Source organism: Lactuca sativa, chromosome 1, assembly GCF_002870075.4.
Source record: "Lactuca sativa cultivar Salinas chromosome 1, Lsat_Salinas_v11, whole genome shotgun sequence".
In the NCBI taxonomy this organism is placed as follows: Eukaryota; Viridiplantae; Streptophyta; class Magnoliopsida; order Asterales; family Asteraceae; genus Lactuca; species Lactuca sativa.
The window spans coordinates 52,410,624-52,428,217 of NC_056623.2; the positions used below are offsets into that span (position 1 = coordinate 52,410,624).

Below are 17,594 nucleotides of genomic sequence, written 5' to 3' on the forward strand. Positions count from 1 at the left end.
GATATTTCAACTCTATGTAACGACCTAAAAAGTCAAGTATTGTAACCACTTTTGATATAAGGAAATTAACTTCGAAAATAAAATGTCCAAAAAGTCTCTAAATAATTACCTACTATGTTTGATGTCATTAAACCATGATCGTACGTAAAAAGAACGCCCAAATCTGACTTCGTATATTGAAGTTATGATTTTTCGAAGTTCGGTTTAACGACAGACAGCTAAAAACTCGAATCGGAGATCGAGCGACTTTTGGCCGGAATGACCTAAACGAGAATCGAAGGTCTTTGCAATGGTATTGCAACGGTAAAAAGTCTGGCGAAAATAGACGTCAGATAAAGAAGTTATGAAGTTCTAACGAAATTTTCTTACCGCGACCTTTTAAAAATAAATAATAACATAATTTCAAAATTTGTTGACGGAATCTAAACGAAAGTTGTAGAGCGTAGTCTCACCTACGCGTGGATATAAAAAACGTCGAAAACGGAGTTCGTATGAAGAAGATATGAATTTTTGAAGTTTATTAAATATTAAAAAGATAAATTTTATTAATAAACCTTGGTATTATCCGAAGGAGGAGTCATCAGATCGGGCTGAGTTACGCCCAACGTACTCGAGGCCTAGGCCTCAGATCGTCCACGTCGCGCCCTATGTGAGCCTATGTCTAGTCCCATCCGGAGTCCGAAGCAGTCGAGGATGTGCTCATGCATGACGCACGCGTATGTAACGCCTGTGTTTCCGGGCTTGCCATTTTTAGCAATGTAATGGTCTAGGTTAACCTTTGTAACCCGTTTTGAAATAATAAGATTGTATTATTTGAGTATTATGTGTTTTGTGCTTAATTGCTTAATTATGTGGTTTGATTAATTAAGAATAAAAATAAGCATCAAATTTTAAGTGTAAAATAAACTTGATATCTTTGGTTAATGTTGTAGTAGTTGAAACGAGGTTTCTGAATATATATAGAACGCCCAAATCTGACTTCGTATGAGGAAGTTATGATTTATCGAAGTTTCAGATTAGCGGTATGCAGCCTGTTATACTCGATTTGAGATCGAGGGGTTTTTAGCTGAAGCAATCTAAACGAGGATCAAAGGTCTCGTTGTTGGTATCGAAGCGATAAAAAGTTAGGCGAGAACGGACGTCAAACGAAGAAGTTATGAATTTATAACAAAGTTTTTCTGTCCCGGCCTATTAAAAATAAATAATAAAAATAAAGTTAAAATTAGCCGACGAATTCTAAACGAAAGTTGTAGAGCGTAGTCTCACCTTCGCGTGGATATAAAGAACGTCGAAAACGGAGTTCGTATGAAGAAGATATGAATTTCCGAAGTTTATTAAATATTTTGTATTTAATTTTAAATGGAAAATCCGGCATTATCCGAAGGAGTCACTGATCTGATCCGAAGTACGCCCCGCATACTCGTGTACGCCCCGCGTACAGCGAAGCATGACGACCCTCGCATCAAGTGGCTTTGGATGACGAACACCATGACGATTTCGGACCTGTACGCCCCGCGTACTCCGAGGCTCCAGCCTCCTATAAATAGGATCCGAGGGCAGCCGAGTTCTTTTGCTATTTTCTCTCTTCTCTCTCCCGTTTTGCATCGATTTGCGTGCCAGAAATACCCCGAAGCCCCGGTATTATTCTCGAACCCCGAAGCAAGTCCCGAGATCCCGAAGATCCCGAGAAGTGCGGTTCCCGAGCCGAAGCTCTGCCCGCGAGAAGTTCGATTTTTGTGAAGATCTTCCAGATCTGCTGAGGATTACTACTTTTGCAAGTCGTAGTGCTGTCCGATCATCTTCTGATCAAGTGAGTGTATACTACCTTTTATAAACACGATAATAATACAAGTATGGTTTGAGTGTATTAAGTATATTGTTGTTTATATGTGTGAATGTGTATTCACTTTCTTCTAAGTCATAGATATGATTTATTCTCTATGAGATATGTGTTATGTGTGTGTGTGCCTCATCTGTTATGTGAAATATGTGTTGATTAAAGCATGCTATACATGTTTTTATCTATGTATAAAAATGTATATTTTTATCTACTAATATGTTGGGTAGAACATGGGTAGATAGTTGGTGTGTAATAAACAGATTAGAGGCCTCGTTGTAGTTTGATCTAGTCATCTAGCGGAGTTTAGATGACGACCACGGGATATTCTAGACAGTCTTGTGGAAACATTAGCAGGTTCGCCACCTGTAGGTGTTAATGAACTTGGGTGTTCATTCGCTGTACTCCATCCCCCTCATGGTTGCCTAATTTGACTTATATTGCTGAGGTACCCCCGAAGCATGTGTTGTCGCCCCGATGAAATATTCTTAGACTAGGTCCCTTATGTTAGTTGTCTTAGGGACATGAAGTGAGAATAACGGGAATGAGTAATTGGGTTATTGTTGGTTGGTGAAAATTAAATATGATTATTTATTGTAGGTTAAAAACCCTATATGCTCACCAGGCTCCTAAGCCTGACCCACTCAGTTTTATTTGTATTACAGGAAGTGGCGCAAGGGCATAAGATGGATGAACCATCAAGTTGTTTTGTTTACAAGTCTGTATATGTTTATATTTGTTGAATGACTTGTAATGTTATCGTTTATGCTTATTGGTCTGTATCGGAACATGACACCCCGAGTTTTGATTATATAATGAAAACACATTTCTTTTATGAAATGCTTTGGTAAACATTGTTTTATCATGTTTTGTTTTTGGGAACAAATTCCGCAACTCTTTCAAATCAAAAGGATTTACTCTGAAATTATTTTAAAAGCATAAATGAAAATCGGTCTTTTATGGCCGAGATTTTGGGGATGTCACAGTTGGTATCAGAGTATTAGTTTAAGCGAACTAGGAATTTGTAGGATTTCTAGACTTAAACTTAGAATGCTAAGTGAAATTTTGAGATGTGTGTCTGTTGTGTTTTAGACACAAGCACTAGTTTATTTTAGGAAAGTTGCCTAAAATGCTTTATGTGCTAAATGTTATATGTTGCCATATATGATATTATTTGTTCGGATCTATGGTCTGTTGCCGATCGGATCTAGAAACCTTATGTGTGTAGGATTCTAAGCGTGCGTCTACGATATTAGAACTAGCATGTAAACGTTTCGGAGTGATAAGGATGATTTGAATATCTATCGTGATTGAGGATCTAATTTCACCTTATTCGGTGTGTAGATCAAAATGGTGAGAACAAGAAGTGGAGTTGGAAATGTTGACAAAAACAGGAATCAACCACCAGTGATTGAACAAATATCTGTCGTAGCAGCAGCACCTGAGCCAATAACCATGGCTGGTGTGCAAATGATGATTCAGACGATGTTGGATCGTCAAATGGATGAAACTAGACGGTTGCTTCAACAGAATCGTGAAGAACTGTCAATTCGGGTGGAAGAGCCTGAATTAAATGAAAGGGCACTCGGAAGGTGGAAACTTCAGTGGGTCTGTTGGTCAAGCCAACCCACCGATAGTTAGGCAAGATAACCATGATGGAAGGAATGATGGAATGGGATGCAAGTACAAGGACTTTTTAACTTGCAAACCATTGACCTTCAATGGAAAGGAGGATCCGATTGGGGTTATGGATTGGATCTCCGAAATGGAGCTAGCCTTCATGATTTGTGGCTATAGAGGTAAGTTGCAGACTATCTATGCCGTGCGTCAATTCCGAGGTGGAGTCGTTCGTTGGTGGAACACTCTAGGGAAGACGTTAAGCCCTAATGAGCCACTGCAATTGTCATGGGCAGAGTTCTTGGTGCAGTTCAAGCGCAAGTTCTGCTCGGCTCAAAATCTGTTGGAACTAGAGAACAAGTTTCTGACATTGACGAAAGGCAGCATGTCAGTTGATGAATACACCAATAACTTCACCGATAAGATGGAGTTTGCTTTGCGCATCATTCCAGATGAGCTGACAAAGGTGGATCGGTATGCGAAGGGACTCCCATGGGAGTACGAGGTGCCAGTACGTCAGGAACTTACTCTAGAGGCAGCTATCTGGGCTGCCAAGTCTGTTGAGAACATGATTAAGGGAAGAACCACCGACAAGGTTGAGGTTGGTGAGAAAAGAAAGTTTGAGGGAACATCTGGGTCCGGTAAGAAAGGCAAATTTTCGAAATCTGATTCGAAAAATTTTGGAGGAAAGGGAGGCGAAGCGAAGTGGTGTGATAAGTGTAAGAAAAAGCACTTTGGGAAATATAGCGAGGATGTAACCTGCTACAAGTGTAGAAAGGTTGGACATTTTGCCAATGAATGTCCGAACAAAAAAAGGATGTGTTTTGGTTGTAATGAAGAGGGGCATATTTTGAAAGACTGTCCGAAGAAGAAGGAGGCAGCTAGGCCCAACATTCCACCAAAGCCGAAGGCGAGAGCCTTCCAGATGACACTTGAGGCTGCTAAAGATGAAGCTGATGTCGCTTTAGGTACCTTTCTCGTAAACGAATTACCTGCTCAAATTTTGTTTGATTCTGGAGCCAACTACTCCTTTATTTCGCATGAGTTTGGTAGAAAGCTAGCTTTGCCTGTTGATAGACTAGATAATGCTTTATTAGTCGAAGTACCTAGTGGCAAGTTTGTACCTGTTAGCCATCGTATGAAAAAACATCTTAATCGACCTTACTGGGAATAAGTTTCACGAGGAATTATTGCCTATCGAACTTAATGGTTTCGACATCGTGTTGGGAACGGATTGGCTTAGCGCCAACGATGCCGAAATTTTATGCAAGAAGAAGATAATTAAAGTAAACCTGCCTAGTAAAGATTCGTTTATGGTGTATGGGGACAAACGGCGAGTGAATTCTGGAATCATTTCCCTAATGAAAGCTAGAAAGTGTTTGACCAAGGGATGTACATCATATTTAGCATTCGTGATTGATGCTAAGAAAGAAAAGAAGGTGATGCAGAGTATTCCAGTGGTGTGTGATTATCCGGAAGTATTTTCCGAGGATCTTCCTGGATTACCACCTGATAGACAAGTGGAGTTCAGAATAGACTTGTTACCAGGAACCACGCCAATAGCAAAAGCACCTTATCAATTAGCACCGACGGAGATGAAGGAGCTGATGATGCAACTTCAGGAGTTATTGGACAAGGGTTTCATTAGACCTAGTTAATCACCCTGGGGAGCTCCGGTGTTATTTGTGAAGAAGAAAGATGGAAGTATGAGAATGTGCATCGATTACAGAGAGCTGAACAAGGCAACAATAAAGAATAGATATCCGTTGCCGAGAATTGATGACCTGTTTGATCAATTGCAAGGTTCGAGCTATTTCTCGAAGATCGATCTAAGGTCAGGATATCATCAGCTAAAAGTAAGAGAGCAAGATATCGAGAAGACTGCATTCAGAACTAGATATGGACACTACAAGTTCTTGGTTATGTCGTTTGGACTAACCAATGCTCCGACAACATTCATGGATTTAATGAATAGGGTTTGTAATCCTTTCCTTGATAAATCCGTGATAGTGTTCGTAGACGACATTCTGATTTACTCGAAAAGCCAGGAGGAGCATGGCAGACACTTGCGAGAAGTGTTAGAAGTTTTGAAGAAGGAGAAGTTGTACGCAAAGTTTTCCAAATGTGATTTTTGGATTCGTGAAGTCCAATTCTTGGGTCACGTGGTCAACCAAGAAGGGATAATGGTTGATCCAGCAAAGATTGAAGCTGTGATGAAGTGGGAACAACCGAAAAGTCCCATGGAGATTCGAAGCTTTTTAGGATTAGCCGGATATTACCGCAGGTTTATCCAAGGCTTTTCTTCGATTGCTACTCCATTAATAGCTTTGACCCACAAAGGAGCTACTTATGCTTGGAGTGATAAGCATAAAGAAGCATTCGAGAAGTTAAAAAAGAAGCTATGCGAGACACCGATACTTTCTCTACCCGATGGAGTTGAAGACTTCGCTGTTTATAGCGATGCGTCTGGTGTTGGATTGGGTTGTATTTTGACCCAAAGAGAAAAGGTGATAGCATATGCGTCTCGACAGCTGAAGGAGCATGAAAAGAATTACCCGACTCATGATTTGGAGTTGGCAGCGGTAGTTTTCGCTCTGAAAATATGGAGGCATTACCTCTATGGCACGAAGTGCAAACTTTTTACTGATCATAAGAGTCTCCAATATCTCTTTAATCAGAAAGAATTGAATATGAGGAAACGACGCTGGCTAGAATTACTTAAAGACTACGACTGCGAGATACTTTACCACCCCTGTAAAGCTAATGTTGTTGCTGATGCTCTCAGTCGGAAAGTCAATCTTGAAAGGAAAAGGCCAAGAGCGTTGAGAATTGAAGTTGTCTCGACCATTGTGGAAAGTATAAAGAAAGCTCAAGAGGAAGCTTCTGAAAAGAATGACCGAAAGGAGGAACGTTTGGGTAAAACGTTGGTGTTTGGTACAAACGGTCATGGACTGAAGGTATTCCAAGATCGTATTTGGGTACCTAAGTCAGCAGGAATTAGGGATCTTCTAATGGAAGAAGCTCAAAAAACCATGTACTCAATTCATCCTGGTAGCACTAAAATGTATAAGGACCTAAAACCCTACTACTGGTGGCCGACGATGAAGCTTGATGTTGCAAAGTATGTGGCCGAGTGTGTGACTTGTGCGAGAGTAAAGACACAACATCAGAAACCTTACGGGATTTTAGAACCATTGCCTGTGCCTATGGGTAAGTGGGAAGACATTGCTATGGATTTTGTCACTAAACTTCCCCGAACAAAGAATGGTCACGACATGATTTGGGTGGTCGTTGATCGATTCACTAAGAGTGCGCATTTCATAGCAGCCAAGGAGATATGGTCTATGGAAAAGCTTGTAAATTCTTACGTGAAGGAAATTGTGAGGCTTCACGGTGTTCCGTTAACGATTGTATCGGATCGTGATAGCCGTTTCACCTCAAGGTTTTGGAAAAGTCTACAAGAGGAAATGGGTACCAAGTTGTGTTTAAGTACAGCTTACCATCCGCAGACTGATGGTTAGAGTGAAAGAACAATACAAACACTTGAAGATATGGTGAGAGCATGTACCTTGGAATTCCTAGGTAATTGGGATGAACATTTACCATTGGTAGAATTTTCCTATAATAATAGTTTTCACTCGAGCATTAAGATGACACCTTATCAAGCTTTGTACGGACAGAAGTGTCGTACACCGTCTTGTTGGCTTGAGGCTGGGGAAAAGCAGTTTATGGGACCGGAGATGGTTCATCAAACTGCTGAAAAGTTGAAAATAATTAGGGAAAGAATGTTAGCAGCTCAGGATCGTCAAAAGAGTTATGCTGACAAAAAGCGAAGACCGATGACTTTTGAAATTGGAGATTCGGTTTTGCTTAAAGTCTCTCCGTGGAAGGGACTTATAAGATTTGGTAAAAGGGGAAAGTTGAGTCCAAGGTTTATTGGACCGTTTAAAGTTCTTCAGAGGATTAGGAACCAAGCTTACAAGCTTGAACTACCAGAAGAGCTGAATGGAATTCACAACACTTTTCATGTGTGTTATTTGAGGAAGTTCACGGGAGAAGTTCCCGACATAATTCCAATTTCTGAATTGAGAATTGATGAGAACAAAAGGTTGATTGAAGAACTAGAGGCAATTGTTGACCGAAAGACTAAGAAGTTGCGACGCAAAATGGTTGGGTTAGTGCTTGTCCGATGGAAACACACGAATGGGCCGAATCTCACCTGGGAGACGGAGAGTGACATGTTGAGTCGCTATCCACATTTGTTTGTTGATGTGTGATTCCGGGGACGGAATCATTCTAAGGTGGAGAGAATTGTAACGCCTGTGTTTCCGGGCTTGCCATTTTTAGCAATGTAATGGTCTAGGTTAACCTTTGCAACCTGTTTTGAAATAATAAGATTGTATTATTTGAGTATTATGTGTTTTGTGCTTAATTGCTTAATTATGTGGTTTGATTAATTAAGAATAAAAATAAGCGTCAAAATTTAAGTGTAAAATAAACTTGATATCTTTGGTTAATGTTGTAGTACTTGAAACGAGGTTTCCGAATATATATAGAACGCCCAAATCTGACTTCGTATGAGGAAATTATAATTTATCGAAGTTTCGGCTTAGCGGTATGCAGGCTGTTATACTCGATTTGAGATCGAGGGGTTTTTAGCCGAAGCAATCTAAACGAGGATCGAAGGTCTCGTTGTTGGTATCGAAGCGATAAAAAGTTAGGCGAGAACGGACGTCAAACGAAGAAGTTATGAATTTATAACAAAGTTTTTCTGTCCCGGCCTATTAAAAATAAATAATAAAAATAAAGTTAAAATTAGCCGACGAAGTCTAAAAGAAAGTTGTAGAGCGTAGTCTCACCTTCGCGTGGATATAAAGAACGTCGAAAACGGAGTTCGTATGAAGAAGATATGAATTTCCGAAGTTTATTAAATATTTTGTATTTAATTTTAAATGGAAAATCCGGCATTATCTGAAGGAGTCACTGATCTGATCCGAAGTACGCCCCGCGTACAGCGAAGCCTGACGACCCTCGCATCAATTGGCTTCGGATGACGAACGCCATGACGATTTCGGACCTGTACGCCCCGCGTACAGGCGTACGCCCCGCGTACTCCGAGGCTCCAGCCTCCTATAAATAGGATCCGAGGGCAGCCGAGTTCTTTTGCTATTTTCTCTCTTCTCTCTCCCGTTTTGCATCGATTTGCGTGCCAGAAATACCCTGAAGCCCCGGTATTATTCTCGAACCCCGAAGCAAGTCCCGAGATCCCGAAGATCCCGAGAACTGCGGTTCCCGAGCCGAAGCTCTGCCCGCGAGAAGTTCGATTTTTGTGAAGATCTTCCAGATCTGCTGAGGATTACTACTTTTGCAAGTCGTAGTGCTGTCCGATCATCTTCTGATCAAGTGAGTGTATACTACCTTTTATAAACACGATAATAATACAAGTATGGTTTGAGTGTATTAAGTATATTGTTGTTTATATGTGTGAATGTGTATTCACTTTCTTCTAAGTCATAGATATGATTTATTCTCTATGAGATATGTGTTATGTGTGTGTGTGCCTCATCTGTTATGTGAAATATGTGTTGATTAAAGCATGCTATACATGTTTTTATCTATGTATAAAAATGTATATTTTTATCTACTAATATGTTGGGTAGATAGTTGGTGTGTAATAAACAGATGAGAGGCCTCGTTGTAGTTTGATCTAGTCATCTAGCGGAGTTTAGATGACGACCACGGGCTATTCTAGACAGTCTTGTGGAAACATTAGCAGGTTCGCCACCTGTAGGTGTTAATGAACTTGGGTGTTCATTCGCTATACTCCATCCCCCTCATGGTTGCCTAATTTGACTTATATTGCTGAGGTACCCCCGAAGAATGTGTTGTCGCCCCGATGAAATATTCTTAGACTAGGTCCCTTATGTTAGTTGTCTTAGGGACATGAAGTGAGAATAACGGGAATGGGTAATTGGGTTATTGTTGGTTGGTGAAAATTAAATATGATTATTTATTGTGGGTTGAAAACCTTATATGCTCACCAGGCTCCCAAGCCTGACCCACTCAGTTTTATTTGTGTTACAGAAAGTGGCGCAAGGGCATAAGATGGATGAACCATCAAGTTGTTTTGTTTACAAGTCTGTATATGTTTATATTTGTTGAATGACTTGTAATGTTATCGTTTATGCTTATTGGTCTGTATCGGAACATGACACCCCGAGTTTTGATTATATAATGAAAACACATTTCTTTTATGAAATGCTTTGGTAAACATTGTTTTATCATGTTTTGTTTTTGGGAACAAATTCCGCAACTCTTTCAAATCAAAAGGATTTACTCTGAAATTATTTTAAAAGCATAAATGACAATCGGTCTTTTCTGGCCGAGACTTTGGGGATGTCACAGCGTACGCCCAGCGTACTCGCGTACGCCCCGCGTACGGAGGCGGTTCCCAGCCCCTATAAAAGGGATGCGAGGGTTCCGAAGAAAGGGCTCATTTCTCTCTCAACTTTCTTGGGTTTTGCCTCGTTTTCCGTGCAAGTGATATCCCGAAGTCCCGATTACCTTGCTCAAGTCCCGAAGGTCGGTTGTGCTCCCGAGATTCCCGAGAATCCCGAGAAAATCCACTTTCTCGAGTCGAAGTTCTGCTTGGTTTTCATCTCGCCTTTTTCCGATCTTTCAAGTGAGTTCATACCCTTATAATCCACACTTTTAAATGTTTTATAAATACTTTTATATGCTTTTAAGGGGGGAATACAAGTAAAACACACGATTATTATCGTGTGTTATATAAAGTTTCATTATACACTTTTTATCAACGGAATCATATGTGATTCATAACTATTATAGGGAAACTTTCGTATGCAAAATATATCACGATAACATCATATTTTTGGAAATGAAAAATGTGGTTATATATGTATAGATCACACTCTGCTTGTACTGTATGTATATGTGTTCATCTTGGCACTATAAAAATTATACTTTTCATACTAAGTGAGCATTTTTACTAGGGATTACTATACAAACGAGACACACTTTTAGAAAACTATAATAGGTATAGTTTTACAAGAACATTACGAACTTTTACATACTAGAAACACTATTTCAAGAAGTTTACTTTCACATATAAGAATAAATGAACATTTTCACACGTAAATCTGTTTTATACTAAGTTTTGTGAGATATTAACTTCATGTACGTTCGAGTACACATTTCAAGTCCTGTATTATATACCGGAATCCCTTGGCGGGGGAGCATGGTGTTTGTGTATAAATCTATACGGGCTTGACAACCCGCGCCCTGATTGTTAACTACAGTCCACCATTTAGGGTGACAAACGTCAGAACATTTCCAACACCTGAAGAACGTTGTATATAGGCATTTCTAGTAAATAACATGGTTATAAAACTCACATGGAGTATTAAAAACACATTGATTTACGGGGTTTTTCAGACGTATTGGAAATTTTATACGTACATACATTTTCTAGAAACAAACATTGGTCTTGATAGAAGGATACATTTATACTAGTAGAAAATATAGGATTTTCTAAAAACAAACAAACAAGAACAAAACATTTCATTTCATACAAACATTGTCATTTAATACTTATGAAACTCACCAGCTTAAATGTTGATCTACTCTTTCAAAACTACTTGTATGTCCCAGGGATTCAGTAATTACAGGTAACAAACAGCTTTTGAAGAAGGGACATTGCGGCGCCAGTTTAAATTCATATTTTGGCATCATATTGTAATTGGTTTTGAACTTGTACCTTTTAACAATGTAAACTTTCAATTATATATATGATGGTTGTATTGTTTTCTTTACTATGTATTCATTTGTTACGTTACCATATGAAGTCATCCACCCCCGAACGTTTCCGCCGTTCCGGTTTGGGGGTGTGACATCTAGGGAGGTCACACGTCAGTGCTGCCGTAGCAATTAGGGTGGTTCAGAGATTGGTCAGTGATTGTGTAAACGAGAAGGAGCTTGGATTAGGAATGCTTCGTGTGGATCATGGATGATTGTTAGCCTTCATGCCTTCCTTCACCACCTTCGATCCATATCTAGATCAACCAAAGATCCATCTCCATTATGGACGACAAATTGGGGGTGAGGGCCACCATTAATGGTGGCGTCATTTAAGGATTCTCGATTGAGAGAGAGAGAGATAGATAGAGAGAGAGAGGGGGTTGTGGGGTTTATTTTATTTTCTATTTTATATAATTATTTAAATACTAAAAAAATTAAAAAAAATGTAAAAAGTAATATTAAGGGCAAAATAGTCCTTTCAATTTTTTAAGGACCAAAACCAAAGAAAATTCTTGATTTTGGACCATCCATGCAAGTTGAAAACTTTTTGGACCCTATCTAAAGATTTTTGAATACCACAATGACCAATTTTATAGTTTTGTCTTTTTATTGAAAAGTCTTAATGATAAGAGAGTCTAAAGTAAATACATAGAAAAAACAAATCAAAACAAACATCGTCTATGTAATAAATCATAATATTAAACTGATATAAAAAATAATAAATTAGAATACATATACAAAAAATAAAGTTGGAAGAAAATTATAATTTTTTTAGCAAAGCTCATAAAAAAAAATTAAAAATTAGGAAAAAAAAAGGATATATATTAACTTCATAAAAAAACTTACTACAAAATGAAAAACAAAAGTATGTTAGGGACCCAATTGGTAGTACAATTAAAATGATGAGTCAAAACTGAAAAAAATAAATAGGTTAGGAGTGGGGTAGAGGTTGTAAACAAAGAAAAAAAACAACAAAGACTACAAAATAAACACAAATATGTTAGGGACCAATTGGTAGTAAATTAAAATGATGAGTCAAAACTGAAAAAATAAAATAGATTAGAAGTAGGGCAGAGGTTGTAATTGAAAAAAAAAAAAGCGTCGGAAACCTACACCAACTGATTACAATAACAAAAGACGTTAATGGGTTCATAAGGATTGAATAGAATATAATTAAATATATTGGATATTTATTATAATTGAATATAATATTAAAAAGAGAAAAAAAAGTTGCATGCTTGTTGAACGCATCAAAGGATTTATAATGTAAATTTATAGAGACTTTAAGAGCATCCGGTGCGGGTCTAACGAGAAGAAACGCGGGTGAGGTGGTACCCTTCAACGGTGTTATGACGCGGGGAACACCGCACCCTATTTGTTTTTGCTCGTCGAGGGTGAATCTCGTGGCCAAGGCGATTGGATGCGACGAGTAAAATTTAAACGTTTATTAACGTTTAAAATGCAACGGTTTAAAAAAAATTAACTATTAAAAAAAACCATTTACCCTATAAATACCTACCATTTTATAAAAAATTTCACACACTTTCTCTTCTCCTCTCTACATATTATCAATTATCTTCAAAAAAAAATATGGATCCTTTCGACTTGTCCGATGATTCAGATGACAATATTTTCTTTAGAATGATGTATCATTATTACACTACCGACCTGCTACAACCAGACCTAACCCCGCTACTAACAAGACGTGCGATGTTAAACAGAAATCGCAAGGAAGGACATGAACATCTATATCGCGATTACTTTGCGGATAATTGTGTATACGGGACGAATGATTTCAAAAGAAGATTTCGTTTGAGTACGAATGTGTTCTTACGAATCGCCAACGCCTTGGAAAGCCGGTATTGCTTCTTTACTATACTTTTATACAAAATAAATAAAAATGTACTACATGTTTATTTAATTTTACAACATATGCAATATATTTTTAAACTGTAGTTAATTTATGTTTAGGTACAAATTTTTTCAATTAAGATATGATGCTAGAGGTAGACGAGGGTTTACAACGTTGCAAAAATGTGTTGCGGCCATTCGTTTGATGGCTATGGGGGAGTCACCCGACACCACGGACGACTATATGAGAATGTCCGAAAGAACCGCAAGAGAGAGTTTGTATACATTGTCAAGGGGTGTTGTTGAAACTTTTGGAGACGTGTATTTGCGGAAACCTTCGTTGCATGATTTGCAAGAATTGTATGCGGCGCATGAAGAACACCATGGGTTTCCCGGAATGATAGGAAGCATTGATTGTACACACTGGAAATGGAAAAATTGTCCGGTAGCATGGTAAAGGCAATACGCAAGTGGTCATCACGGATCACCTTCGTTGGTGTTAGAGGCTGTCGCTTCTCAAGATTTATGGATTTGACATGCCTTTTTTGGGGTTGCGAGTTCCAACAACGACGTCAACATTCTTGATCAGTCGCCAATATTCGACGATCTTTTGAATGGAAAAGCCTCGGATGCTCCTTTCACGGTGAATGGAAACGAATACAAATATGGGTATTACCTTACAGATGGAATATATCCTCAGTATTCCATATTCGTGAAGGGATTCCGCCACCCGGTTGAAGAACGAGACAATTTTTTTAAGAGAAGACAAGAAGGAGCACGTAAGGATGTGGAACGTGCTTTTGGAGTGCTGAAGGCGAAGTGACATATAGTCGAACATGCAGTACGACCATTGGATTTAGAAACTCTACGATATATCATGTATGCATTTATCATAATGCATAACATGGTAGTAGAAGATAAAGGGAGAAATATTGCACACTATATCCCAACAGAGCCCAGACACGTTCAGTTTCAACAAGGAACAACAGATTATTTGCATCGCGTTGTTGACATTCAGGATGCAAATAAACACAGACAACTTCGAGAGGACTTGACAGATTCTATCTTCTATTGTAACAATAACGATAACGAATAGCGTTGTATTTATTTATTTATTTATTTATTTGAATTTGAATGTTATTTCTTTTTTTGTTTTTGGATATTATGTGTAATTTAGTCTTTATGTAAATTTTAATCTTTAAAAATTTTAATTGTTTTTTATAATTTTTAAACATTATGTTTTATTTATTATTTATATTTAAAAAAATATTTGTCTCAATTTAAAAACAATCGAAATAAATAAAAAATAAATTATAAAATGGAAAAAAAGTTGGTGTCATAACAAGATACAACATGTTGTCCATTTCCTTAGTTGGTGTTATAACACCATTGATGATGTGACATGTGATGTGACACCAAAATGGTGTTACATCTAGTTGTCCATATCTTATTATCTAAGAAATTATAAAATTATGAAGGATTTAAGAAATTATAAGTTCTCTAGTTGGTACTCCATTTGGATAATGGATGCACTAAGTTAGAGTAGTTTGATTGTACATTGAACATCGATTATTAGTTATAAAGTTCAAGTATATTATTAAACTAATAAAACAATATTCAAGCCAACATTTGTACTTGTACTTGTCACGTATACTAATATAATATCACAAATAGAGAACTCAAAATTACAATAGAAAATTCACAGTCTACTCAACATTTTTCAAAATAAAGAACATTATTAGTCTCCAAATAGTTTGTCTAAGTCACATTTAAGATCACAAAAAAATTCGACAATATATATATATATATATATATATATATATATATATATATATATAGAGAGAGAGAGAGAGAGAGAGAGAGAGTGTGTTAGGTTCATATATAAACCATAACTATTGTGTGAATGTATGGCTAAATTTCAACCAGTCATTTCAGAAGGGTATAAAAGTAATTCAATTATATTTAATTATGATAAACTAATTAATTCCTTAATAATTTCCCTAATATATTGTATTACCTGTATTTATCCAACCCTTTTTTTTCACCCAATATTTCCTCCTCCATCTAAAGACTCCCCTCCGGCAACATAAGTCATCGAATGCTAATATTTAGCAGCAAAGGTCCTCAATCGGAAGCTCCCTTTTAGAAACATAAAACCATTCCATCGAAATTTCAAACCCTTATTTGAAACATTTCACTGATTGTGCCTTTTCTCCCTTTCCCCATTTCCTTCGTCCTCCCTAAAATGAAATTGCTAGGGTTTTACAGTCAATGAATTTGGATGAGTATGAGTTGTTCTTGCTTAACCATGACATGTGTCGTCTTTCTTTTCGGTTTCTCCCACACTACCACCTCCAACGTCAACCTCTTCCATCCTCAAGCATGCCCTCCTCTGCCAGCGCCTCCTTCATCTGTAAGTTTTTCTTCTCCAAAAATTGATGTCTATTTTGATGTCCCGATGTACACCCTTTGTAAATCTTTTGATGTCGATATTCTTCTATGTTTCTTGATCATTTGGTCAATGGAGCTTTTGCTACCATTTAATCAACACTACATGAATCGTCTGGTGTCTGGAGACAAAAAAAAAGTTTTATAGAGCATAAAATCTTTTTCACATAAGATGATGATGATGAATTTGTTTCTCCCTCACCAGGTTCGTTGATCTTTATATTCTTAAATAATAGAACACTAAAAGTAATTTAATTGATTAAAAGTTTTAGTTATTTCAAATTGAATCTTGTATTTATTGAGTTAATTTGAAGGATAGCTCCGTATAAGATTTCATAATTGTGATTACATAATTTCTATATTTGTTTATAAAACAAAAAAAGATAATATTTTTTATGATGCATTTTCTTGGCTTTTTTGTTGGGTTTCTCTTAAGAACAAGTTTTGGTAAAGAATAACCCACTGTATAATAGATATTCTTGTAGAATCTATGAGATTAATTTGGTTAAAGTAATATTCTTCATGTTCTATTAAGAATTATGCAGATTTAAGATTTAATATTTTGTTTCCAAGTTTCTAGCACCGTGACTTTGAATTTGCAATGGTTTGTAGCCACATATTCTTGCAGAATGTTGTGTATTTGGTACATGTAAAACTAGTTGTTGAAGAAATATTCTAGAAGAATGAGTGTGGTATTCATTAGGTAAAAAATAAACATTGTTATTTGGTGACGCATTCTTATAGATCGTGGCTTTTAGTCCTATATTGTTATAGAATGTGTGGTTTATTAGGTAAATGTCAAAATGATTGATGAAGTAATATTCACGAAGAATGAATGTGTTTTTTATTTGGTAAAATTTAGCACTTCCATTCTGTAAGAAATATGTAGATTTCATCCATTTTTTTTAATAATTTTAGTAGAGTAAAAAAATAAGAATGCACACCCTTTATTAGTTAAAAAAAACAAAAAAACAAAAACTATTTTTAACCAACTTGAAATGTCATAATGCATCTGTATTTTTTTCCCCATTTTGGATAAAGTGTTTTTAGATTTTAGGTTATATATGCTCTTTATTTTATTGTTGGTCACATTGATTTTGTGTTTTCTATCGATGTGTTTATTTATCAAAAGGTTGAAAAACAATATGAAATTACACTTTTCCAAACATAAAAGTTGTTGTAAATGGCTTTTTATTTGATTGTTATAATTGAGTAATTTGTCTTATATGTTTTCATATTGTAGTTGAATTTAATTTTTAACATTCATCCTCATTGTATAACGAGTTTTATTTTTTTTAATCATGGATGATAGTTACCAGGGATCCTATCTTGCATAAACCTCTCACCTTTTTGTCTTAATATATTTCTACATGTGGATTTACCATGTTCTTCCATTATTTTTGTTATTTTTGCTTGTCTTCCAGGTATTACAATCTCATTTTGTTTTTCACACTTTGTGCTCAATCTAATGTCAGTATCATATTTTTCTTTTCTGTGCTAATTCTATATTATTGATTCATTTATAATACATACTGTCTACTTTCAATTGGATTTTGATGATCTTCCTCATGACAGGTCTATCAAGGTTTTGATGTTGGAAGTACAAAACCTACTCTAAAACTTATACTTGATGTCATGAGGTGCAAGAACAAAAGATCATATGCATGTTTATTAGAGAAGTGTTATATTCTTCTTTAAAATTTATTGTATTCTTTGTTGTATTATTCTTTACGAATGTATTTTATTATTTCAAAAATGTTATATTATTCTTCAAGAATGTTAGTTGTCCAATTATATTTAATTTTTTAGTCTTCAAGAAAGTCTTTTATTGTCTTTTATTTTTTCCAAAATGTAACTATTATTCTTAAAGAATATCATATATGAACTTATAATTTACTACTAATCAAAATTGAATTGCATTTTTGGAGACGTTCAAAGCAAACATCAATAACAACAAATTTTTCCAGAATGATAACGATAAGAAATGATGAATTCTTAAAGAATTTACAATATGCATAATTTG

At 36.5% G+C, this 17,594-nt stretch overlaps 1 protein-coding gene across 1 annotated transcript; it reads left to right on the forward strand.

Moving 5' to 3' along the window:
* The first annotated feature begins 12,862 nt into the window (after positions 1–12,862).
* Positions 12,863–13,946, forward strand: LOC111917420 (uncharacterized). The gene is made up of 3 exons (XM_052765662.1): positions 12,863–13,131; positions 13,244–13,576; positions 13,682–13,946. Exons 1-3 carry the CDS (start codon positions 12,863–12,865, stop codon positions 13,944–13,946), a joined length of 867 nt encoding a protein of 288 aa, XP_052621622.1.
* The last annotated feature ends 3,648 nt before the right edge of the window (positions 13,947–17,594 follow it).